Below are 24,411 nucleotides of genomic sequence, written 5' to 3'. Positions count from 1 at the left end.
CCTGTAACAAGAAGTTTGTACACACAGATCGCCATAAGTTTTACGCCACTTGGAAACCATTACCTTTACCATTCTATCTGAATCTGAATCTGAATTATTTTAGTGTACGAAGTGTGAAATGTATCAACACTAGAGAGCGCTATTCACATAGCCCTTGTTGCCCTAAAGATGACCTTAATTCGTCTATGCCAGAACTATTTATTCTATCAAGCAGCTCTTGCCACATCCATTTTGCAAACCGATCGATCGTGTACGAACGTTGAACGTTGTTTACTTTTTTGAGCGAGGTGCCAAATTTTTCCCACAGTCCTTTGCGCGCACATGCGCAGTTGTTCAAAATTGCTATCTGCAATAAGGTCTATGGGGAGATCCGGAAATCAGAGAAACAGAGCGCCCGCTAGCGTTCGTGTATTACAAGCGTGTACAGTTTTTGCCGTGCATAATCGGAACGTTGGTTGTGTGTGACCACGCAACACCAATGGTCTAGGAACCTAGACTACTTCTTACGAAGTCTAGAAGTTTGATCCCCTAAAATGTAAATGAATTGTTCCATTCCCGGCTGTGCACTCAAGCCGTTACACAGTCGGCTCACACAGTACACAGCGTGAGGGATTATCTGCTCAAACCGGGGCCAAAGTTCTTCATATGGACTGTCCTTGTACACACATAATGGGTGGTATTTGTGTATAACAATAAAGGTATAATAACTGTACTTACTTTATGCTGACCTGCCTGCCTGTAAACCTGCCTGCCTGTCCAGGGTGTAGTTAAGAGGTGCGCTTGCTGTGAAGCTGTGAACTTTTGGCCTAACCTAACCAAAGATGTTGTGGTGGGTAATTGTCATCATCACTTTTGCCACTGTCTTCCTCACCAAGATATGCCTTGCCCTTAGTGGTATACTCCAGCGAAGATGTGCGATCTGTAAACTACCCAGCCCACCAGGGGCCCACTGGCTGGCCGGTCACCAGAAGCAAAAACCACTAGGGCCGGGCTTCAAATGGCTCCGTGATACAGTCAAGAGCTTCCCCCGTGCCTACACGATGTGGCTCGGGCCCATCGGGATGCCTACGCTGGTCCATCCAGACACCATCAAACCCTTGCTGTCCAGCACCACTGGGTCAGTCAAGTCTGAAATCTACGACCTTTTTGCTGACTGGCTTGGGGAGGGGCTAGCTATCTCTGACGGGGCTAAATGGAAGAGGAATCGCCGGTTGTTGACTGGGTCTTTTCACTTTGATGTGTTGAAGACGTATGTCCCAATCTACAATGATTGTATTGAGGTGCTGCTTAGGAAGATGGGTGATCTTGCAGCCAAGGGTCAACTCTTGAATGTTGACCATGCGATCGGTCAGTGTACGTTTGATATTATTCTTCGGACATCATGTTCTCATCAGTCGAACTGCCAGGTAATGTTTTTTTTCTCCTTTTTTTCAACACCAATAATAAATGAATAAAGAAGGGGATAACCCTGTATCGGCCCAAGGAGTAAGTGGCCACGGCCCAGGACAAAAATGGTTGATTGTAGCCACATACACCTTGAAGTGGCCTTAAGGCCTTGTGTGTCTGGCGAAAAAAAAAACCTGTGAATAACATCAAAGGCATATTACTCAAGCGGATTTTAAACCATAATCTTTGCAATTCTAGAGCAGTGTCGTACCAACTAGACCATCGAGATTGCCCGGTAACTATAGAGTTCGAATCCTATATTTTTGGCTGAAATTTATAAATAAAGTTACACAGCGGTGGCCATTATTGTAATTTAGACACTACTTTATTTCATTACGAATTAAAAAGTGGTGACAGGATACGGAAACTTTTCCGGTGTTATATATTCCATTGTTTTAAAAAGCAACATCTAATTCTATACAAATTTTCCAAAAAGTCTTTCAATTTAATATTTACAAAAAATAGTTAATGGCCTGACGTTTCGACCCTAGCAGAGTCTTTCTCGAAGGCTAAATGACAACACAACAAACATGAACAGGTAACTAAGTGAAGCACAAACAGTGAAGTGGAAATACATGAATGGGGTTAGAAAGCATACATAAAAAAGCAGGGGGTAAACAATGAATAGGGGGACAAAAAGGGGGGGGTGAAGGGAAGGGACTGGCTTGACCACAAGCAAGAATTTAATATTTAGCATCAATAATTTGTCTATGTCCACACATAATTCTGAGATAAAATCAGTGGTAAAAAGAACAATCAACAACTCTATTATTCTTTCCTTTCCAGTTGAAAGAACCTCCCATCAACGGGGAGTTGGACCCTCTCTCCGCGACCAACGTCTTGACCGGGATCGTGCAGGCCCGGACAACGGGGAGTCCGGTGTTTTTGAACCCATTGGTGTTCCGGTACTTCAGCCCCCTCTACCCGGAGTGGAAGAGGGCGTGTCATTATTTGACTGATTTCGCTAGTCAGTTGATTAGTGCAAGAAAAGAAGAACTTGACCAGAAGGTGAGAATACTGATGAAGGATTCCTATAATATTTAATGGTCTATCGTATCAAGAGCTTTTGAAAGGTCAATGAACATCCCCGGGGTAAGTTTGGAGTCATCAATTGCATTAGAGACATAAACAATAAAATCAAGAAATACACGAATGACTGAATGTTTACTACAGAAAGAAAGTGCTGATAGTTGTCAAGCTTATTCAGAAGGTCAAACTTAATCACAGTTCGGGCATAGAGACAGGTTTCAAAAACCTTAGAAAAACATAAAGAACACAAATAGGCCTGTATAATGATTAATACAGCTACGATCACCCTTTTAAAAAGAATTGACGACTTTTGCAATCTTTATTTAAGAAGGAACAGTGCCAGTCCTTAAAGAAGAACGGCAATGAGCAAGAGGTGTACTATGGCAGAGATAGACTTTTTTACAATGGAAATATATCTCAAGTCATGACCGGAGTTGTTTTTGTTTTTCAACTTAGTGTCAGTGTCAATAATCTCACCTTAACTTGTAAGTGTTACATAACAAGATCTAACAAGTTTTTCGCCAAATCTGGGTTGATTCTGAACCGGGAGATTCCTTTTTCGGCGTCTTATATAGATGAAGAGTGGCGACCCCTTAAATAAACCTCGAGACTTCTTGGACACCGTCTTAATGGCTCGAGATGAAGACGGCACCGGGCTGACCGTCCAGGAAATCTCGGATGAGGTCAACACTTTCCTCTTCGGTGGCCATGACACTACGGCAAGCACCCTGACGTGGGTACTGTACGAGCTGGCTAGACACCCAGAGCACCAGGCTAAGGTCAGGGAGGAGGTGGATGAGATACTCGACGGGAGAGATTCTGATAGGATCACGAGGTGCGGAAACAATTTAAAAATTGTTCAACAGATTGAAGAAACAATTGTTGGCATTTTGTCTAACGTAATGCTTTCTATGAATTGTAAATATTTGTCCCGTCTCCATGTTGTAGTTTGCCTGTGTCTGTCTAGGTTGTCTTACATAAAAAATACAAGCCTTTGCGAATGTTAATTTAAGTGAATTTTTGACGTCACATGACTGCTTTCACATCGAATGTTTTGCAGGAGTTGAACACTGATTTCTCTTTATTTTGGTTTAACTCTTCCCCCTCCATATGTGCTTATTATCTTGCTAAGCTATGTAACATTGTGTGTATCAGTTCATGGTATCGATGACGAAATGTTTAGAAGAGTATGTAATATGAAATAAATGTTGAATTTCGCACATACAGCAAAGATATGATTCAGATGGAGTACATGTCACTGGTCATCAAGGAGGCAATCCGTATGTACACACCTGTCATCCTGCCAACCCGTACCCTAACCGCACCCTATGACGTAGACGGAGTGACGTTACAGACTGGTACCAGCTTAGCAATCAACCTCTACCAGCTCCATCATAACCCGACCGTCTGGGGTGAAGACCACATGGAGTTTAAACCATCTCGGTTCCTGCCGGAGAATTTCAACAAGATGGATCCGTTTGCGTTTAGTCCGTTCTCTGCCGGTCCGCGGAACTGCATCGGGCAGCAGTTTGCATTGAACAAAATTAAAGTATTTGTTTCGAGGATTCTAAGGAGGTTCAACTTGGGCTTGGTAGAGGGTGACTCGGAACCTGTTCCGAATCTTAACGTTGTTGTCAAACCCCTTAAGGAGTTGCATCTAACTGTTGCACTCAGGAATAATAGTAACAAGTAAATTTCATTAGGTTACAGTTGACAAGATAACAAGATCACTTGGTAGGATTTGTTTCGAGGATTCTTAGGAGGTTCAACTTGGGCTTGGTGGAGGGTGACCCGAAACATGTTCCGAATCTTAACACCGTTGTCAAACCTCTTCTGGAGTAACACCTAACTGTTGAATCCAGAAATAACAATAATAAGTAAATTGCAATCAGGTTACAAATGACTCTCGTTGTAACACGATCACTTGGTAGAATTTGAAACTTTGCATGGTGGAGATACGATATAGTATAGGTTTCCAATAGAATACAATACAATACAAAACAAAACAATACAACTTCATTGTCCCTGCATGGGAACTTCCTTTGGCCTTTTAGCTCACATAAAAACACACCAACAAAAAGAGCAAACGTCACAGAGATTGAAACAGTGTGCCTTAATACAACGATAATCTCTAAATGAGTTGGGGTGGTACTGAAAAGTATCGTTGGTTCGATCAGTATGCTCTGTTCGTCTTCTGTAAATTTTCCGTAAATCTTCTTGTGTTGTTACTTTTAAGAAAAAACTTAAAACGTATCTCTTTCCTGAGTAGTAGATTAATGTTTTGCTTCCTGGAAGTTTTAGTTTATCCTTTTCTTTGTTATGCGCTTTGATCAAGTTTTGGAAAAGCGTATTATAAATACTTTTTTTTTTTTCTCTCTTTTTTTTTCTGGTGAAAGCTGTTCTAGAGTATTGTGATGGATAAATCACCTCTTTATAACAGGAACGTTGTTATAAGAGGGCAGCAAAACAATGAAACATGAAGCAGAAATGAGATTCAGGACTTCAGAAAATATTCTGTATAAGCAGAATAGCTTTATATCGTGGTCTTTATAACGAGGGTTGACTGTATTATAACATAAAGTTATCCAACGGTGCTAGAGCGATGTCCGTTTACAGAGAGGGGGTTTTATGTTCGTTTCATTTCCGAATTTCAAGATATGGAGCAGAGGGCGCCCCACACCAATGTTGTTCACACACTTTAACGCACTGTTTTTCACACTACATGTATTAACTTTAACACACTAATTGTGTTCTCGCATTGAAGTACCCCGCCCCCTAAAACCCTCTAAAAAATTGCTGGGATTCCGAGCACTACGGGAAGACACGTTTTTAAGGGGGGTACACCACGCCCATAGCGACCATCAAATAAATCATAGATCTATAGAGTGGTGTTATATTGTAAGTTTAACATTTGTGTTATTGATGTAACCCTTCTACAGGGTATGGAGTTTGTTCCGTTTTTTTTTAAATTAAATTAATACAATTAATACAACAATAATATGCACAGAAGTGGGTCACAGCATTCAATAACATATCTTTCTGTAGCACCTTGAGTACCTTGTTGGTAGATACGTGCGCTATAAATAAGACTTCGAAATTATTACTATGCAACAAAATACACAACCATTCAATGGTTCAACAAATGTAAGTATTAAAGTAACACATTATTTTAGAGAACTGAAAGTGTTCAAATAAAAGTATCATTTGAATCACAGAAGTGTCCTGGATAATTTAATCACAGAGCCCATTCAAGTAAAAACTGTCAAATAGTCTTAGACTAGTCTTCTCACTTGGTGTATCTCAACATATGCATAAAATAACAAACCTGGGAAAATTTGAGCTCAATTGGTCATCGAAGTTGCGAAAAAATAATGAAAGAAAAAACACACTTGTCACACGAAGTTGTGTGCTTCCCATTCAGATGTTTGATTTCGAGACCTCAAAATCTAATTCTGAGGTCTCGAAATCAAATTTGTGAACTTACCAAATTACCTCTTTCTCGAAAACTACGTTACTTGAGAGGAAGCCGTTTCTCACAATGTTTTGTACTATCAACCTCTTACCATTAGTCGTTACCAAGTAAGGTTTTATGCTAATAGTATTTTGAGTAATTACCAATAGTGTCCACTGCCTTTAATACAACACCAATGCCGTGGCATTGGGGATTTGCAGGTCCTTTGCTGACGTATCTATTTATTTCGTATTATTTAACCAGGGTAGCCCAATCAGTTTTCCTTGAACGGTTACCCATGAACCCTGGATACATAAACACACAGGAATCAAATACAAAAGCATCTGTTGACAAAGTGGGCACCACCCGACCGGAGCGTCCCTCACCTCTCATAACGTCATTTAAAGGGAAGTTATACGTTTGGGTATCACTCATAAAGGCTCTGCAGTGGGTACTTTTTACACAATGTCCACAGATTTAAATTAAACTTTAAACAGTTTGAAGATAATGATAATAGAAAGCTTCCCTCAAAATATTAATCACTGAGGTGCTGTAGTTTTTGAGATATTAGTAAAACAATGTCACACAAATGATTTTAGTCTCAGTTTTAGCATGTAAAAAGTAAAAACGTATTCAATGGTATTTTACCATCACATACCATGTTTTTACATGGAAAATATTTTCGTCTTACCGAGAGTGAGACGAAAATTATTTTTGTGACATGTTTTAGTACTCATTCCTCAAAAACTACAGCACCTCAGCAAATAATATTTTAAGGGAAGCTTTCTACTATCATCATCTTCAAACTGAGTAAGTTTAGTGTAAATTTGTTGACATTATGTTTTGTGTTACAAAAAGTACCACCATCCTTTTGGAACAACGATTTTTGTGAGAAACCTTCTACAGTGTTTGATAGTATAAAGCAGTTTGAGAGCAATTTGAGTTTAGAGTCATAGTGGGTTATGTATTAGATAACAGTTTTTTGCCTCATAATTTGAATCTGAGAAGCGTTACCACGTAACGGTTCTCAAACTGTGTATTCCTTAGGGATTATTCTACCAGCATGGATTTCGCTCCGGATTTTCGGCGATGTCTAAAAAATGCGACCACCTTTTGAAATGAAATTTTCACAACGTGGTTAATATCTTTTGTACATCTATACATTCTGATTAAAACAATTAATAATGGTTAAGAGTAACTATAAATGTAAATATGAATAGTAAACTTGCGAGTACAACCATGTGTACATTTTTTTTGGAATAAGTGTTGGCTCTGAAAAGAGCCGGTTTGGTCTCGACGTTTCAAACAGTATACTCTGCTCGTCTTCAGGAGAATCAAATGGTTAACAAAAAGTATACTTTGACTTCGCATTGTTTTATTAGCAGTCTGAAAGCGTAGTTTGTGTGCATAATTGTATAGAGTAAGCTTGCTCTAATGTGTGTGAGGTTAGAGCATGGAAGTAAAGCAGGGAAAACAGACCATAGATCAAGGGCAGAGACTCCAACTTGAAACCCATGTCAATAAACCTCTCCCTTGAAACCAGATTGTTTACCTTGTTCACCTCTTCAAATACGTCATTTTAAATAATCTAAAAGCCTACTTCGTGCGAGCTTTTGACCTTCGATATTTTTGTCAATAACTTGTTGCCTTGAAACTAGCTCGTGTACACAATGAGTTGTTGATATCAGCACGAAGGACGTGTTTTGTGAATTGGTATCTGTGCCCTCTTGGACAATACAACTTTACCAATTGGTGTAATTTTCACATTTGAGTGAACATGTACTGTAAGTGCTAGGCCAAGACCAACTTCAGCAATTGGTGTCATTTGAGTGAACGACGTATAATGTGCACTCACTGCCGTGACCATTGTTAGTAACTGGTGTGTAAGTTTGATTCGAGCGAACGACGGGTACTATGCACTCTAGGCCGTGACCATTTGTTAGCAATTGGTGTATTTTGTTTTTACATTCGAGTGAATGTGTTCTGTGCACTAAAGGTCAATATCATTTTACAGCAGGAGTAATTGTTGCCATTTTCCCAACACGACAGTAACGTTTTTAAACATGTTGTGGGTAACTCTATGCATCGTAATAGCGACTATAGTTTTCATGCGGGTGCTCCTATCTGTTCGGGATTTCATCAGAGAGCGAGCTGCCGTCAAGAAGCTCCCATGCCCCCCAGGAGCTCACTGGTTGAAGGGCCACACCAAGCTAGACCCGTTCGGAGCCGGCTTGCAATGGATGCTCGATACAGTTAAGGTGTGTCCCAGAGCCTACGTCATGTGGAACGGCCCGTTCGCTCTACCCGTTCTGGTCCATCCAGAACACATCAAAGCACTCGTGGCGAGCTCTACCCATTCCAATAAGTCCATCTTGTACAAGGTGTTCGAGGATTGGGTTGGGCGTGGGTTGGTTACCGCCAACGGGGCACACTGGAAGAGGAACCGACGACTGTTGACTGCTAGCTTCCACCTGGATGTTCTCCGGACATACATCCCGGTCTTCCACAAGTGTACCGACGTGTACCTTGATAAGTTGGACCGGGTAGCAGCTGCGAAGACACCCATGAGGGTCTACAAGGAGCTGTCCCTCTGTACCTTTGATGCTATTTTGCAAACTGCGTTCTCATACGAGTCCAATGTCCAGGTAGGTGCACTTTGATGATGATGCTTGAACTTAAAACAAAATTGAAGTTCAACCTCGCTCTCTAATAACTCCCGAATCCAGGTCCCGTGGTGCCTAACCATTTTCTAGGTCAGTGTGATCCGGAATCTGTACCAAAGTGACCCCTAAATGGGTCAGAATGGAACAGAATCAGAGTATACAAATCCCTCTAAGACTGAGAGTCACTGCCGACAAAGTATGAAAGGGGGATCCAGATCTTAGGAGGTAAAAGCATTTCCACATTTTGGTAACCCCTGAAGTTATGGAGCTTCTATGGAACAGTATACAGCATTAAATAACTTCGGGCGGCGACTAAACTTGACCGACTACACTATACCATAAACCATAGAGCACAGGAAGATTTACCACATTGACTATGTTGAATCATGGAGGGGGTTCTTCCTCCATGATTGAACCATGCATGCACTGGCGCATGTTCAACAATAGTCAACTCGAGAGCTACGTCACAGTTTCTGGTCAAGTCTATTAGTCACTCGCCCGAACTTGCCGATTGCTTAACCACAGACTTGTTAACTGCAGGCAGACTTTAAAAAGCCTGAATTCAGATTTCTCATTCCCCTCTTTATCAATTCAGAATCGACCTCTTCAAGATGGAAAGTATGATGACATGCTCCACGCAACCGAGGTCCTCAGTAGGGTCTCCAACGCCCGGATGGTTTCTGGCAATCTCCTGGAAGTTCATCCATGGACCTTCCCGTACTGCTCAATGTACAGTGACTGGGCAGAGAATACGAAGTATGTTCGCAACTTTGCTAGAGGATTGGTCATCAAGAGGCAAGAGGAACTGGACCAAAAGGTAAAAATAATGGGAGATAATTGATGGTTCTAGATTCGGCTCAAGCTAGCTTGGGCCCGCGGTTGTTTTGACAATAAATTGATGGGCGTGCTTTGCGTGGGCGTTTAGGGCTTCAGACGAGAGGACGGAGCCTGAAGCCGAATCCAAAGCCGAAGCCGTGGTTACGAAAAGGGCCGTAGTATTCGGTGATGGAACGGATAAAGGGGTGGGAAGGTGATGAATAACATTGCACAACGATGATAAAGACACTTAGTATATGAAAATGAATAAGATTTCGAACAATGGGTAGAACTCAATGACAAATTTGCTTGGAGTTTATACCAAAAGTTTTATTACAAAAAAACACGTTCTTATCTCCTATCTCTTAGATGAAGAGTGGAGACTCCTTGGGGAAACCCAGAGATTTCCTTGACACCGTCTTAATGGCTAGAGATGAAGACGGTACCAGGCTGACCATAGAGGAAATCGTAGACGAGGCGAGCACGTTTCTCTTCGGCGGCTTCGAGACCACATCAACCACTCTGACATGGGTGCTGTACGTACTCGCCAAGTACCCGGAACATCAGGAGAAAGTCCGGCAGGAAGTTGATGATATCCTTGCTGATAGAGAGGCAGGCGATATCATGAAGTAAGTTTAAACTTCATCATTCGTTTTCTGGAAATCATGAATATTTTAAAAATACAAAACACAGTAAACTAAAATGAAGGCTCGCACGTAGGCTCCCATTAAAGTGACTGTCCGACATGGTTTCCATCACTAGCTGAACGTAGGGTCACGCTTCGGTTATGACCCCAAAAAGAAATGGCATATTTTGTTATCAGACAGCCTACTTGTTATAAAGATGGTAACGGAAAGCATCCTGCCAAATAATTTCGTCTTTAGTGCCCCCATGAGAAATCAATAATAGAATGACAGAATAAACAGTTGAATCTCCAAAGATCGCCTTTTGGAAATTTGCTTGGTGTCCGTTTGAATGTTGCTGTCAGAAGAGCAAGAGATGCGGTTGGTATCCGTGGATGAAGTTCATTGACATAGGAAAACAATTCCCAAAGCCTACTGAATTTGGAATGATGTAGTTATTTTCTTTGATACACAGCAAAGATTTCGTCCACATGGAATACATGACCCTCGTCATCAAGGAGACAATCAGGCTGTACAACGTTGTTGTGCTGTTGTCCCGTACCCTGACCGAGCCATTGGAAGTAGATGGCGTGACCCTCCTTACTGGAACCACAGTGGCAATGAACCTCTACCAGCTCCACCACAATCCGACCGTCTGGGGTGACGACCACATGGAGTTTAAACCATCTCGGTTCCTCTCGGAGAATTTCAATAAGATGGATCCTTTTTCGTTCATGGCGTTCTCTGCCGGGCCACGTAACTGCCTCGGACAGCAGTTTGCCTGGAATGAGATGAAGTTGATGTTAGCGAGGTTGGTGAGTCGGTTCCGGCTTGGTCTAGTAGAGGGTGAACCGGAACCAGTTCCATGTTTTAACCTCACCATTAAACCGCAGAAGGAGTTGGTGCTCTCCTTAGAGAAAAGAGAGCACATTTAAAAACATTCTCTCAAGGCCAAAACATTTCACAAAGAGTTAGGACTAGTCCTAGGAGATATTAAAAACTAAAGGCTAGTCCTAAGTCAAAAACTAACTCTTTGTGAAATCCACCCCTGATACTTCACGGAGGCAACATTGCCTCCATACCCCCTGGTCATTGCCTTGGTGCCCTTGAATGGCTCCAGTAGAAATTTACAAGTTCCTCACAGGGTGCTTTTTACCTAAGGAAAAATGCCTTGGTGCCTTGCCCTTTCAAAAACGAAGCATTCAGGCCCCAGACTATACAATAATTTGCTTTTACAACCATTTGCTGAACACAATAATTTACTTTATACAATAATTAGTTCGCTTTACACAAAACCTTGATTGATAAATACGTTAATAATTAAAGCCATTTTTTTCATATCACTTTGCATTGTGATGTTTAATTGATGGGTGAGGGGAATTCAATAGCAAGTTAACAATGCAGGTTTACTTTAAACAGTGTATTTCGAGCACGTAGCGACATTTGAAGTTTATATAAAGTTCCACTCTTCAACTGTCCATCGGGCACAACGTAACTAAGTATGGTACAAAAACAAGTCTTGTGAATTTGTAAACATCGACAATTGGATAACTGTGAACGGTAAGTTTCTTTTGATGAAAAAAACAGACAGTTGCAGAGTTGGGAATAAAAAAAAATGTGTGTGTGTAAAATAAATAGTCTTGTGAATTTGTAAAGATTTAGAATTGGATAACGATGAAGGGAAAGTTGTGGCCCAATTCCTTTGAGAGAAAATACCAACACTTTGTCTTATCCCAGTTGGGGGAGGATTAATGTAATGTTAACGTGTAACAACTTAAAACAAAATTACAAAGTGAGTTGATAAGCTTAGCAAGGTGTTTGTTAATTGTAAGTATATGTACACTGCACATGGATATGTATGATTGCTAATTGCTACAAAGCCTCTTATTCAGTTTATAGGTTTTTTTCTACATTTTTCTTCCGTTAATTTTGATTCTGATTTTAAATACTATATTCTTCTGTGAATTTAATTGAATATTTTCTAGACTTAAATATTGGCAATAAAATATATTCAGTAATGAATTTCGTTTGGGGGAATCTGAGGGAACTTGCCTATATACAAAAATAAATACTTTTTGATACAATAAAGGATTGAAACATACTTTACCCCTTAAATCTGTTTCAGAGAATACTCAATTGAAAAAAGTTCATCCAATGACCAACCCTTTCTACACAAGTTCCGTCAATAAATATTTCTTCAAATGAACAAGTAAGAGATGTTATTTTTGCATCGCGATAAAGAATGTAATTTGTTTTCACCCTTACACCAATATCTATGAAAAAAAAAATCGACAGTCAAATCACTCCAATGGGATTCGAGCCCACAACCTTTAAGTTACTATACAGCTATCCCAGTAGCTGGAGGCATTTTGAATCCTACGTTTTAGCAAACGGTACCGCAACGATTTGTTTTTTGCATCAAGATAAAGTATATCATTTTCTTTTGATCCTTTTCATTACCTTCCCGAATTCTTTGACGAAAAAAAATCCACAGGCTAATCACTCAGGTGGGATTCGAACGCACAACCTTTGCATTGCTAGACCATTGAGCTAGCCCAGTGACTAGAGACAGTACGAATTATATGTGTGAACAGCGATTTAATAGATGTTATCTTTACCTACACTGATGTGTACTCGGTACTTTCCCCCCAAGTTCCGGCAAATCACTCCAGGGGGATTCGAACCCAAGACCACAAAGTGTGACTTACTGAATGACACCATTTGAGGTCTCTGCTCCCCTCAGCCAAGCAGGCTTAGCATTTTTAATCTCAGTACACAAAATTAAAAGCTATAGTTTATAAAAATACTTGTCTTTCCTGTTGCGTAGTTCCTTCAAGATGCTTGCTCTGTTCTCTTCTTTATCTACATCCAACCCATGATCTGACCCCTCGTCTTTTCTCAGAGCTTGGACGAGAGACGATGAAGAGGCTCTTAAGAAAGGATTGTAAGACCTTTCTTCTGACACGGAGGAAGGCGCCTGTGGATTTAAGAAAAGTTATTTCAAGTTGTCATCAGTGGTTTGCTTTTATTATTGAGATTTGATCATAATTAGATTATAATTTTGTTTGATACTAAAGTCATACTTTGCTTAATACAAGAGTCAGATCCAAATTCCTACCTAAGCTCAGGCCTTGAAGTTACCAATAAACACAATTAGCTTTATATCATTAGTAAATTAACCCAGTTATAAAGACAGCAAAATTTAAGTAGCCCGTCTTGGGACCACCATATCTAAAAATGTACAGATCTGATCTTCAAAGTAGTTTTGACTGTTGGTCTTAAACGCTAGACAAAGTCACCATGACATAATTTATTGCAGGTTTTGTATTTTGTTGTGTGTGTACAAAAACCAACAACTCTAAAAAATAGGTATACATGGCTTCAAAAAGGATACACTTTATACATTGGAAAGTTTCACAGTTACATTTGTACAATGTCAAGATAGGTATTGAAAGTTAACAGCCATCAATTGCTGTTGCATGACTGCTTGCAAAAGTTTATTGTCCGATATGATACAATATAATACAAACTATTTATGAAAGTTTATAGTCTAGACACCATTGTGTACATTTAACCAGTAAACACATTTGAAAATTTGATAGCCGACAAGAGAACATTTTTTTTCCCCATGATAATGCACAATATTGTACAACACAGAGCCTCAAGTCTACTGTAGTCTGTGATAACAACAGAGAAAACAAACCAATATAACAAAATGGAGATGGGAAAATATTATAGTATTATTATTATTATTATTTATTCGGCAATTCACATAAAAATACAAAAATACAAAAATTTTATACGTAAAGGATAAAGCTCTTAAAAACATTAAATAGGCCTATATAAATATAAACATCTGGATTGGAAAACATTAAAAAGGGAGATACATCAAGATATAAAAAAGGAGGACAGGCAGTAAAAGAGAAGACAAAGCAGTAGACTGCATTAAATTATAAAGCATGTAACACCAAACTACACAAAATGACAATTATTGACTAAAACTGAAAACTACAATTCAGTACAAACAAAAGCTTGGACTTCACTACAAACAGAAAGTAGTAAAAAAAAATATAAAAAAAATCAGATTCAGTGTAAGAGTCAGGTCAGAGTCGGGGTCAAGTTCAAAATATAAATATGGTTAGGGTTTGGGCACACTGAGAGCAGTTTTTAGGGTTCCTGCTGGGTCTAGGGTGGGGTCTACTTCTTAAAGGAACATGTTGCCTTGGATCGGTCAAGTTGGTCTTTGAAAAGCATTTGAAACCATTTGTTATAAAATGCATCTTCTGACTGGCACCCCCGAACAAAGATATTGACAAAATGGGGACACCGCCAATATAGGGCTAGATAGCTCAGTTGGTAGAGCGCCGGCATGTTAATCCGGAGGTCGTTGGTTCAAATCCCGCTCTAGTCAATTCTTTGTTAAACCCCAAAAATCATTATATTCTACTTTAGAAATATCTCTCTAATCATATGCATTTTATAACAAACGGTTACAAACGGAGACCAACTCAACCGATCCAAGGCAACGTGTTCCCTTAATTTGAGGGTTCGAGTCCTATCGTCATAAAAAACGAAACAGCTTTGTGTTATGTAATTTTCTTTTTTTTAAGTCTTACCGTTATTAACCTCTCTTTTCTTCTTTCCTTTACCCATGAAAACTTGGCCTGTAACAAACAAACCCATGATATATGGGTTTTAAAAATGATTTAAATATACAACCAAACATTAAGTTAGCTTAAAGTCATTGGACACTTTCGGTAAACAGTATTGTCCAAGGCCCACACTTTGTGTATCACAACTTATATATAAAATAACAAATCTGTGAAAATTTAGGCTCAATTGGTTATCGGAGTCGGGAGAAAATAACGGGAAAACCCACCCTCGTTTCCGCACTTTTCGACGTGTCATGACATGTGTTTAAAATAAATCCGTAATTTTTGATATCGAGAATTGATATTGTTTTAATATTTTCTCAAAAAGTAAAGCATTTCATGTAATAATATTTCAAGACAAGTCTTTCACCATTACCTTTTGTAAACCCTGCAAGTTATTTGTAAATCTGTGAACTTTTAATTTTTGTTCAGTTCTGAGAGTGTCCAATGACTTTAAAGGAACATTACAGAATCATTAAAAGAACGTCAAGATCACAGATTTACATAAAATATGCACGGTCTAATGATGATGATAGTAGTAAACATCCCTTGAAATATTTCTGTCTGAAATGTCATCTTTGATGAGAAATAAAACAAACTAATTACCCGTTTCGAGTTTAAGCGTTTTATTCATTTTCTTTCTGAATCGTTGTCAAGCAAAAACTGTGTAATCGTTCTTTCACTATTTTCCACGTGACCCAGGGAGCCGACCAACCTCAAACGTTTCCTCAGCAACTTTTTTGTTAGAAAAAAACAAATTCTGTAATTTTGTCTTAAAGAGGAAGGTCATCTCACCATCACTTCTTGATTTCCTGGTTCCAAGTTTTGGGCAAAGTCAAGGTTATCCCTGGCATACTCATGACCTGAAAGAATACATAAATAAAACAATTTTATACCTTTAACCAGTAGAGCGACTTTAGCGTCTTCTTAGGCAGATTTTGGCGCTAAACAAATACTGTTTATTATTAATATATTATAAAACAAAAAACTAAATTTTGAAAATTCTTAAAGTGAATAATTATTTGAATCAATGGTTCATATAAATTTACATCTGAAGAATATTGTTTCTTTAAAGGCAGTGGACACTATTGGTGATTACTCAAAATAATTATTGACATAAAATCTTACTTGGTAACGAGTAATGGGGAGCGGTTGATAGTACATGTATAAAGAATTGTGAGAAACGGCGCCCTCTGAATTAACGTAGTTTCCGAAAAAGGAGTAATTTTCCACGAATTTGATTTTGAGACCTCAGAATTAGATTGTGAGTTCTCGAAATCAAGCATCTGAACGAACACAACTTCGTGTGACAAGGGTGTTTTTTCTTTCATTATTATCTCGCAACTTCGACGACCAATTGAGCTCAAATTTTCACAGTTTTGTCATTTTCTACAAATGTTGAGATACACCGAAGTGAGAAGACTGGTGTTTGACAATTACCAATAGTGTCCCGTGTCTTTAAGACTAAGCTTGGGCGGTTCCTTCGGTTACCCGGTTCTACCCGGTTCCAAATTGAAAACCGGACCGGCGGTTCCACTCTTCTGTGGAACCGGGTACCTGCTTTTGTCGGTTCCGATTTCAAAAGACCGAGTCCCAATTATAAAAGGCTCTGTGGAGCCGATCCTGGGACGAACCGGCTCTAGAAATTGAGGCTTGATGTTGAAAGCAGTGACCGCAGATACACTGTGCAAAGGCTTCAAGCCGACATGAGCATCAACTATCACATGTGGCTGCATTATCATACAACACACCGTGCACAGATGCATAGGCATATGCTGAGATTATACAGAGTCCAAAGTCCAACCAGACAGCATGTTGTGATTGGCTGCCGATATATCCATATTCATAAAAGCTTGGCCCATGCACAAAACCGCAGTACTATATGCATGTACAGGCATGTACACTTGTATGTACAGAGACGGCACACTGCATGCACTACGGACATACTGCACCACGGACATACTGCACTACGGACGTACTGCACTACGGACATACTGCACTACGGACGTACTGCACTACGGACGTACTGCATTACGGACGTACTGCACTACGGACGTACTGCTGCTGGCCAAATCAAAGACTTGTATAAATGCATGGAGAATAGGTGCTCGGTGGCACAATGTCTGATTGACTAGGTGGGTATTCTGGTATTAATTTTTCGTTAAAAATACATCGGCTCCAATTGTATGTGTGTGAGCTCCGGACTGATGTCTGATTAACTTGGTTATTTTCAGTTAAAATAGATCGGCTCAATTGTGTGTGTTTTATATAGAGTGGAACCGGGTATGTCTCAGAACCGAGCTTTTTTTGGGAACCGGAACCGAGCACCAAATTTCTGGAACCGCCAAGCTTATTTAAGACATACCTGGCCAAACAATGGTGTCTTGAGACAGCTCACATATCTTATCTAGACTCTGAAGCATCAGTGACGCTGGACCTTCAAACATCCGACCTTTAAGAAAGATGAAGGAAGTTGAACAAGTTGAGTCAATCAAAATATATATATCCTTTCCATGTTGTAGAAATCACAGTATTTCTAAATGAATACTACAAAATATTACAATTATAGTCAAAATGATAGTACACATATATTTTATAAAAGTGATACAAAAGTGAACTTAAACGGATGGCAACATCTAGGTCAGGGGAATCAACAGCCTGTAGACGGACAGGACTTAAAGTGATAGAAAATAAAGCAGTTATTATAAACAAAATTACATACTTTATAATGAGGGTAGACTGTACATATTTACTCCTGCAAGGAGTGAAGCAATTAATGGTTAATCTTACCACAACCACCAAGGAATAAGAGATCTCCTGTGAATACACAGTCTGGGGAATCCCCTCCTGGACTGTGTAGGAGGTATGCCATGTGACCTACAGTGTGACCTGGTGTGAAGAGAGCTGTGAACCTCAGACCACCCACTTGAATGCTTTCCTGATCAACAACATGGCTGTGCAGAAAAGAAGAAAACAATTATATTTTGAAATCTAAATGGTAGAAAAAATTTACAGTAAGAACTGAAATAAGAGCTGTTTGGTAATTGTCAAAGACCAGTACTTTCATGTGATGTATCCCAACATATGCATAAAATAACAAACCTGTGAAATCTTTTAATCAATTGGTCATCGGAGTTGCACGAAATTAATGAAAGAAAACAAAGTAGACATAATCACATGATGTTACCGCAAACTAAGGGAGTGTCTCAAAAGTCAGGCACGTTCCGCTCACAAAAGAACGTTCCTACGATATAAATTGCCAATTGGAACGATCCTAAGGAAAGTTCTAGCGGTCCTACGGACCGGTCCAGGTATTCACATGGGCATACTCTATCATTCCAAAAGGAACATTCCTACCGTTCCGACTTTTGAGACGCTCCCTAAATAAGAACTGCATCTGCGTTTTACTCTCTGGTATCAATGGGGATTTGAACAACAGAGGTAGGGTTTTTTGTTTGAATAGGTAGTGAAAATGACAATTGAGTAATAACAATTTTTATGGACTGTTCTAAGGGTCATGTTACATGAGGCAAGTTACAGGCAACCAGTTACAGGCAATATCCAAGAAGAGATACCATTCACATATTATTATTGGGAATCTTAATCATTGTTTAAAAAATTACTCCTGTGCTACTAAACTGGTTCTATAGCATTTGCTGCAGTTAGTTGCCTCAAAGTTGCCTCATGTGACAAGACACATAGAATGAAGTGTAACTGCAGACTTACTGTGTAAGACCTGGTACTGAATCTGTTGAACTCCCATACACAGCAAGCTTCTTATAAACTTTCCTGAGAGATGTGTTTCCACCAGAATGATCCCTGAAAGAAATGTTACAAGAAGAAGTTAGTTTGGATAAAAAAAAAAAACACAGCGATTTAACAACTTTATATCATTGGGCATTGGCATCTTACTGTCTTGACAAAAGAAATCCGCAATTCTCTGCCTTGGTCAGTGGCCTTCTATGGCTTGAGTTTCCCTGGAATAATTCTCTGGGATTTTCCTCCAACATCTGAAACTGGAACTTCCTTCCTTGTCTTTTCTCCTTTGAGTTCTATGCTAGTATAGTGATGAAGGTCGCTTCTCCTTTGAGTTCTATGCTAGTATAGTGATGAAGGTCGCTTCTCCTTTGAGTTCTATGCTAGTATAGTGATGAAGGTCGCTTCTCCTTTGAGTTCTATGCTAGTATAGTGATGAAGGTCGCTTCTCCTTTGAGTTCTATGCTAGTATAGTGATGAAGGTCGCTTCTCCTTTGAGTTCTATGCTAGTATAGTGATGAAGGTCGCTTCTCCTTTGAGTTCTATGCTAGTATAGTGATGAAGGTCGCTTCTCCTTTGAGTTCTATGCTAGTATAGTGATGAAGGTCGCTTCTCCTTTGAGTTCTATGCTAGTATAGTGATGAAGGTCGCTTCTCCTTTGAGTTCTATGCTAGTATAGTGATGAAGGTCGCTTCTCCTTTGAGTTCTATGCTAGTATAGTGATGAAGGTCGCTTCTCCTTTGAGTTCTATGCTAGTATAGTGATGAAGGTCGCTTCTCCTTTGAGTTCTATGCTAGTATAGTGATGAAGGTCGCTTCTCCTTTGAGTTCTATGCTAGTATAGTGATGAAGGTCGCTTCTCCTTTGAGTTCTATGCTAGTATAGTGATGAAGGTCGCTTCTCCTTTGAGTTCTATGCTAGTATAGTGATGAAGGTCGCTTCTCCTTTGAGTTCTATGCTAGTATAGTGATGAAGGTCGCTTCTCCTTTGAGTTCTATGCTAGTATAGTGATGAAGGTCGCTTCTCCTTTGAGTTCTATGCTAGTATAGTGATGAAGGTCGCTTCTCCTTTGAGTTCTATGCTAGTATAGTGATGAAGGTCGCTTCTCCTTTGAGTTCTATGCTAGTATAGTGATGAAGGTCGCTTCTCCTTTGAGTTCTATGCTAGTATAGTGATGAAGGTCGCTTCTCCTTTGAGTTCTATGCTAGTATAGTGATGAAGGTCGCTTCTCCTTTGAGTTCTATGCTAGTATAGTGATGAAGGTCGCTTCTCCTTTGAGTTCTATGCTAGTATAGTGATGAAGGTCGCTTCTCCTTTGAGTTCTATGCTAGTATAGTGATGAAGGTCGCTTCTCCTTTGAGTTCTATGCTAGTATAGTGATGAAGGTCGCTTCTCCTTTGAGTTCTATGCTAGTATAGTGATGAAGGTCGCTTCTCCTTTGAGTTCTATGCTAGTATAGTGATGAAGGTCGCTTCTCCTTTGAGTTCTATGCTAGTATAGTGATGAAGGTCGCTTCTCCTTTGAGTTCTATGCTAGTATAGTGATGAAGGTCGCTTCTCCTTTGAGTTCTATGCTAGTATAGTGATGAAGGTCGCTTCTCCTTTGAGTTCTATGCTAGTATAGTGATGAAGGTCGCTTCTCCTTTGAGTTCTATGCTAGTATAGTGATGAAGGTCGCTTCTCCTTTGAGTTCTATGCTAGTATAGTGATGAAGGTCGCTTCTTTGAGAGTATTGGCTTCAAACCATAAATGAAATTAACAACTCTTTTTAAAGGGAAGGTACACAATTGGTAGTTACTCAAAACAAATATTAACTTAAAAACTTACTTGATGACGAGCATTGGAGAGCTGTTGGTAGTATAAAACATTGTGGGAAACAACCCCTTCAGAAAGAGGTAATTTCTCACTAAAATAATAAAAGACTTCTAGCTAGAAGTCATTTATTTCTAGCTGAAAGCACACAAATTCGTTTAACAAGGGTGTTTTTCATTCATCATTATCTCGCAACTTTGATGACCGATTGAGCCCAAATTTTCACAGGTTTGTTATTTTATGGTTATGATGGGGATACACCAAGTGAGAAGACTGGTCTTTAACAATATTACCAAACGTGTACCTTCCCTTTAAAATTTGTTTATCAGAACATGGCAAGATTTGTTGATTTTCCGGGAACTTTCAGCAGAATCAGGGAGAGTTGACAGCTCTGCCATACCCTCCTCTACCTGGCTGTAATAGGATGACGCAAACCAATACCTAAAGTTTTCTCATAACTCACCAGTGTTTGTGTGTGGTTAAGATGGCCGTTATAGAAACACCCTCTTGTTCTATCCAATACTGCAACAATAAACAAACAACAAATTGTAAACAAAAACAAAATATTTCATTAATTAAACAGACAATCAAACAATAAATCAAGTCATTTTTGTCCTCTGCTGAAAATGGTTTCACTCGATATTCATTCATTCATGAAGAAAAGAAAACACTGAAAATGCAGGAATAATCAACATGCAAAAATCTGCATCTTCTATAAACGGGTTATCGTCTTATAATCTGAGAAAACTCATCTTAAGTTACCTGAACGACCTCTGGATCACCTGGATCGATAACGACGGCCATGTTTGTCGCTTTGTCAATCACAAGATACGCGTAGTTATCCTCTAAGTATGGTATCGGTCTGATCTTAATACCTGATAAAAATGATGTCAAGAAACAAACAAATTTAAAACAAAACTGTAATACGATAATCATAAACCCATGGTGTACGTGATTTGCCCTTAACTGTTTTAGAGGGTGTTTTTTCTTTCATGAAAGAAAAAACACCCTCTTGTCACATGAAATTGTGTGCTTTCAGATGCTTGATATTGAGACCTCAAATTATAAATTTGAGGTCTCAAAATCAAATTCGCAGAAATTTACTTCTTTCTCGAAAACTATGTCACTTCAGAGGGAGCTGTTTCTCACCCCATTACTCGTTACCAAGTAAGGTTTTGTGCTAATAATTATTTTTTACAACAATGTCCACTGCCTTTAACAGATCACATAAACTACCATAGTCAAGATAGATAAAAATAATTTGTAGTATCCTTTGTTTGTTATATTCCAATAGAACTTTAGAAGAACTGAGTAATAATTAATCACAGAAATGTCTTGGACAAATGTTGGTTTATTTAACATCTGGCTTAACATTAGTTTATGTCTGACCTACCATTCATTTCAGTGACTTCCACCACTGAATGCCCATCAGGAAACTGATCTCTAGCCTTCTTGAGGTTCTTGGCATGGTAGTAGTGACCTAACCTTGTCTTGGAATAGAATTGGTATCTGAAGGAAAAACAATAAGTTTGTAGGGATGACAAATAAGTTACATTTTGTATGCTTTGTTTATATATTAAAAGCTATTGCCTATAATATCATGATTTTGTACGGGCATGGGCATTTCTTACTGTGGCTCTGTCCTGTGTGACAGGAGATTCTGTCCTGCTTCTACTTCTACTTCTACTTCTACTTGTATACTCGGTAGGGTCCATAAAAGGCAGGACGTGAAGCCGAGGAGAAGGCTGTTCCCCCATCTGACAAACTGTTACAAACTTCTTCTGTCTTCTGATACTTACTTAGCGTGCTCCCTCTTTTGAATCCTCCTCCTCCAGCCAATATTACCCATAAAATAAAAGGCCATATAGGCCCTAAGGCCATGAGATGAAACTTTTAGATTTGCGTCCGAGCATTGTTGAAATGACGTGAGGCTTTTTTTCATTTTTCATTATTCATTATTTTTCACACGAAGATGCGCAAACTGGAGCTCGTTACACAAGTTTGCCTATTCTGCATAGCGCAAATTTAATTGCGCAGAATATTTTTGCGCAAATTTGTTGATTGCGCTCGGCAGATGAACGACAGCAGATGCGTGTTTTACTGCAAATAAAACAATCGCAATCACGATCGCGACGGAATGTCTGCCTTGTATAGTACTACTACTAAAATGCGTAAATATAGTCTTTTATCTTTGTTCGATGATTTGAACTTGAAAATTTGTGATGCAGAGTCTTTTTTTATGAATATAATGAAATTTTGTGAAAATAATGAAATTTTTCGGCGGTAGCTTTCAGAGCATGCGGGCGGTTGACGCAAATCTATTATTTTCATTCTCATGGCCTAAGGTTTATCGCGAATAGCAAAATATCAAGAGAGGGCGCTGTTGAACCCACACAGAGGTATAGGCGCTGCGTGCGCGAGTCGTAGAAACTGCATAGAAACCGCCCCATATTCCTTCCCACAATGCATTGCATTTCTGAATCACGATAAACTTTATGGGGGACAGAATCTCCAGGGCCGGGGAGGGGGACAGTCGACTTCCCTACGAGTATTATTAGTTAACGTAGGACAACTGCCAGTCATGCTAGTCAGCCTAGGGCTCTGCCTCCTAGTGATCCGATATCCAACACACACCATTTATTTATTTTATTCATTTCATCGACAGTTCAGACAACTATGCAGTCACTTGTCTTGTCATATATTGGAATGATAGACCCTTTTAATTTTAAAGTAATGCTCTACAATCCCTACATGCTAGGGGATGGGACTTGGGGATAGGGATAGGGATAGGCTTATATTATATAAAGAATATATTAGGACATTAGGGGTGTCTTAACATAATTGGACATTTCGAAACAGGTGTGTTACCCAATTGTAATTTCATAAGGATGCTTTGCCGACTATATAATTCAGATTCAGATTAAGATTCAGATTCATAACTGGTCAACTGTTTTTTGCCATCACCTGTTAAGAAGTGTTTAGTGTTACTGTCCCCAGCAGTAGTGTTAGCGGCTGTTTTTTGTTCGCAATTCCAATAATGAATGAGCTTACCCAAGAGCAAAAAGAGGGCTACCGGGCTTAAACATCCTCCTGAGTAGCTTCGGTTTCCTCCTGGCTATGAACCAACAAAGTCCTAGTACCACGGAGGAAAAAACAACCAGTTGAACTATCATAACACACACTTCTTTTTCACTGAAAACTTCAGCATGTCACTCCTTCGACATTTTGCATTTCAGAATGAAAGGGCGACCTCTGTTGTTTACTCATCAAATATTTATTTAATTTTGAGGGGTGCGGTTGGCCGGGTTGGGGGGGGGGGGGGGTGCAAAGAAGGACGAAACCTTTGATCTTCCATACAATATTTTTAAAGAAAGAATCAAACTAAGTCCCTCCCATGTTATAACCCCCGTGTTTCTGGTTCACATATCAAGGACAATATTGTTTTCGCAAGCTAGTGATGAAGTTTACTTATGAGGCATCCTTTGTTTTATAATCAGAATCCTTAATATAAAATACTTATTATAAAACCAAACCGATGGGTTTTAAAATGTCCTTCAATCTCATGTGGATTGTTCCTCTCTATTGTTCAACTCAGTTTTCACATTTCAAAACTACATGTCTACAGATGTTTCGGGGTGGGGGGAAAAGAGATGACAATTTACAACCAAAATAATTTCACAAACAAAAGTTTTAAATAAGAATTCCATTTACATTTAACCTTCCAATAAAATAGGACCAAATCTTTTCAGAATGGTCAAAAACTAAACATACTTTTTTGCAATAAATACTCTACCTAGACAGTTTTACTACACAAAGTTTGTTTATATAAAGAGCGGGCAAATTCTTAGCAATTTCTTACAATAACCTCCTTGTCGACTTAGAGTTTGGGTTGAGGTCTGAGGACAATCTTCACATTTTAGGAATTCATTTTTTAAGAAAACATCGAAAATGCAATTATTTTGCTGTGCCATTTTTTAAAGGTAATATTGGTGAATATATTATCAAGAATTGGATAACAAATATTAAACAAAAAGTAATCAATAAATTAATGAATGAGACACAACTTATTAACACATTCTTCACAAATTAATTAACTTTAAACCAAAACTTGTAAACCTTGGAAAGACAGACTTTGACAATAATTGACCAAAGGCATTCCTTACTA

General features: G+C 39.1%; 3 protein-coding genes across 3 annotated transcripts; 2 read left to right on the top strand and 1 right to left on the bottom strand.

Annotated features, from left to right (window-relative positions):
- Positions 1-700: 700 nt before the first annotated feature.
- On the top strand, positions 701-5,816 carry LOC117300099 (cytochrome P450 4F4-like). The gene is made up of 4 exons (XM_033783792.1): positions 701-1,406; positions 2,233-2,454; positions 3,051-3,310; positions 3,703-5,816. Exons 1-4 carry the CDS (start codon positions 822-824, stop codon positions 4,166-4,168), a joined length of 1,533 nt encoding a protein of 510 aa, XP_033639683.1. The 5' UTR covers positions 701-821; the 3' UTR covers positions 4,169-5,816.
- A 1,396-nt stretch (positions 5,817-7,212) lies between these two features.
- LOC117300308 (cytochrome P450 4Z1-like) lies at positions 7,213-11,028 on the top strand. The gene is made up of 4 exons (XM_033784049.1): positions 7,213-8,571; positions 9,185-9,406; positions 9,775-10,034; positions 10,504-11,028. Exons 1-4 carry the CDS (start codon positions 7,990-7,992, stop codon positions 10,961-10,963), a joined length of 1,524 nt encoding a protein of 507 aa, XP_033639940.1. The 5' UTR covers positions 7,213-7,989; the 3' UTR covers positions 10,964-11,028.
- Positions 11,029-11,276: 248 nt separating this feature from the next.
- Positions 11,277-23,468, bottom strand: LOC117300028 (probable hydrolase PNKD). The gene is made up of 10 exons (XM_033783678.1): positions 23,298-23,468; positions 21,640-21,755; positions 21,009-21,121; positions 20,710-20,768; positions 18,407-18,499; positions 17,471-17,634; positions 17,046-17,132; positions 15,476-15,543; positions 14,645-14,692; positions 11,277-13,005 (listed from the first exon to the last, which is right to left on the bottom strand). Exons 1-10 carry the CDS (start codon positions 23,417-23,419, stop codon positions 12,817-12,819), a joined length of 1,059 nt encoding a protein of 352 aa, XP_033639569.1. The 5' UTR covers positions 23,420-23,468; the 3' UTR covers positions 11,277-12,816.
- Between the last annotated feature and the right edge of the window lie 943 nt (positions 23,469-24,411).

The sequence above is a fragment of the Asterias rubens genome, chromosome 15 (assembly GCF_902459465.1).
Source record: "Asterias rubens chromosome 15, eAstRub1.3, whole genome shotgun sequence".
Taxonomy (NCBI): Eukaryota; Metazoa; Echinodermata; class Asteroidea; order Forcipulatida; family Asteriidae; genus Asterias; species Asterias rubens.
Note: the sequence above shows the minus strand (reverse complement) of the source record. Positions and strands in the feature narration are given on the sequence as shown.

Coding starts and splice junctions, on each gene's coding strand:
- LOC117300099 (XM_033783792.1), top strand. CDS start 822: ATGTTGTGGTGGGTAATTGTCATCATCACTTTTGCCACTGTCTTCCTC. Junction 1,407..2,232: donor CTCATCAGTCGAACTGCCAG/GTAATGTTTTTT, acceptor TTTCCTTTCCAG/TTGAAAGAACCTCCCATCAA. Junction 2,455..3,050: donor AAGAAGAACTTGACCAGAAG/GTGAGAATACTG, acceptor CGTCTTATATAG/ATGAAGAGTGGCGACCCCTT.
- LOC117300308 (XM_033784049.1), top strand. CDS start 7,990: ATGTTGTGGGTAACTCTATGCATCGTAATAGCGACTATAGTTTTCATG. Junction 8,572..9,184: donor CATACGAGTCCAATGTCCAG/GTAGGTGCACTT, acceptor TTATCAATTCAG/AATCGACCTCTTCAAGATGG. Junction 9,407..9,774: donor AAGAGGAACTGGACCAAAAG/GTAAAAATAATG, acceptor CCTATCTCTTAG/ATGAAGAGTGGAGACTCCTT.
- LOC117300028 (XM_033783678.1), bottom strand. CDS start 23,419: ATGATAGTTCAACTGGTTGTTTTTTCCTCCGTGGTACTAGGACTTTGT. Junction 17,133..17,470: donor CTTATTCCTTGGTGGTTGTG/GTAAGATTAACC, acceptor TCTTTCTTAAAG/GTCGGATGTTTGAAGGTCCA. Junction 15,544..17,045: donor AGACACCATTGTTTGGCCAG/GTATGTCTTAAA, acceptor GTATTCTTTCAG/GTCATGAGTATGCCAGGGAT.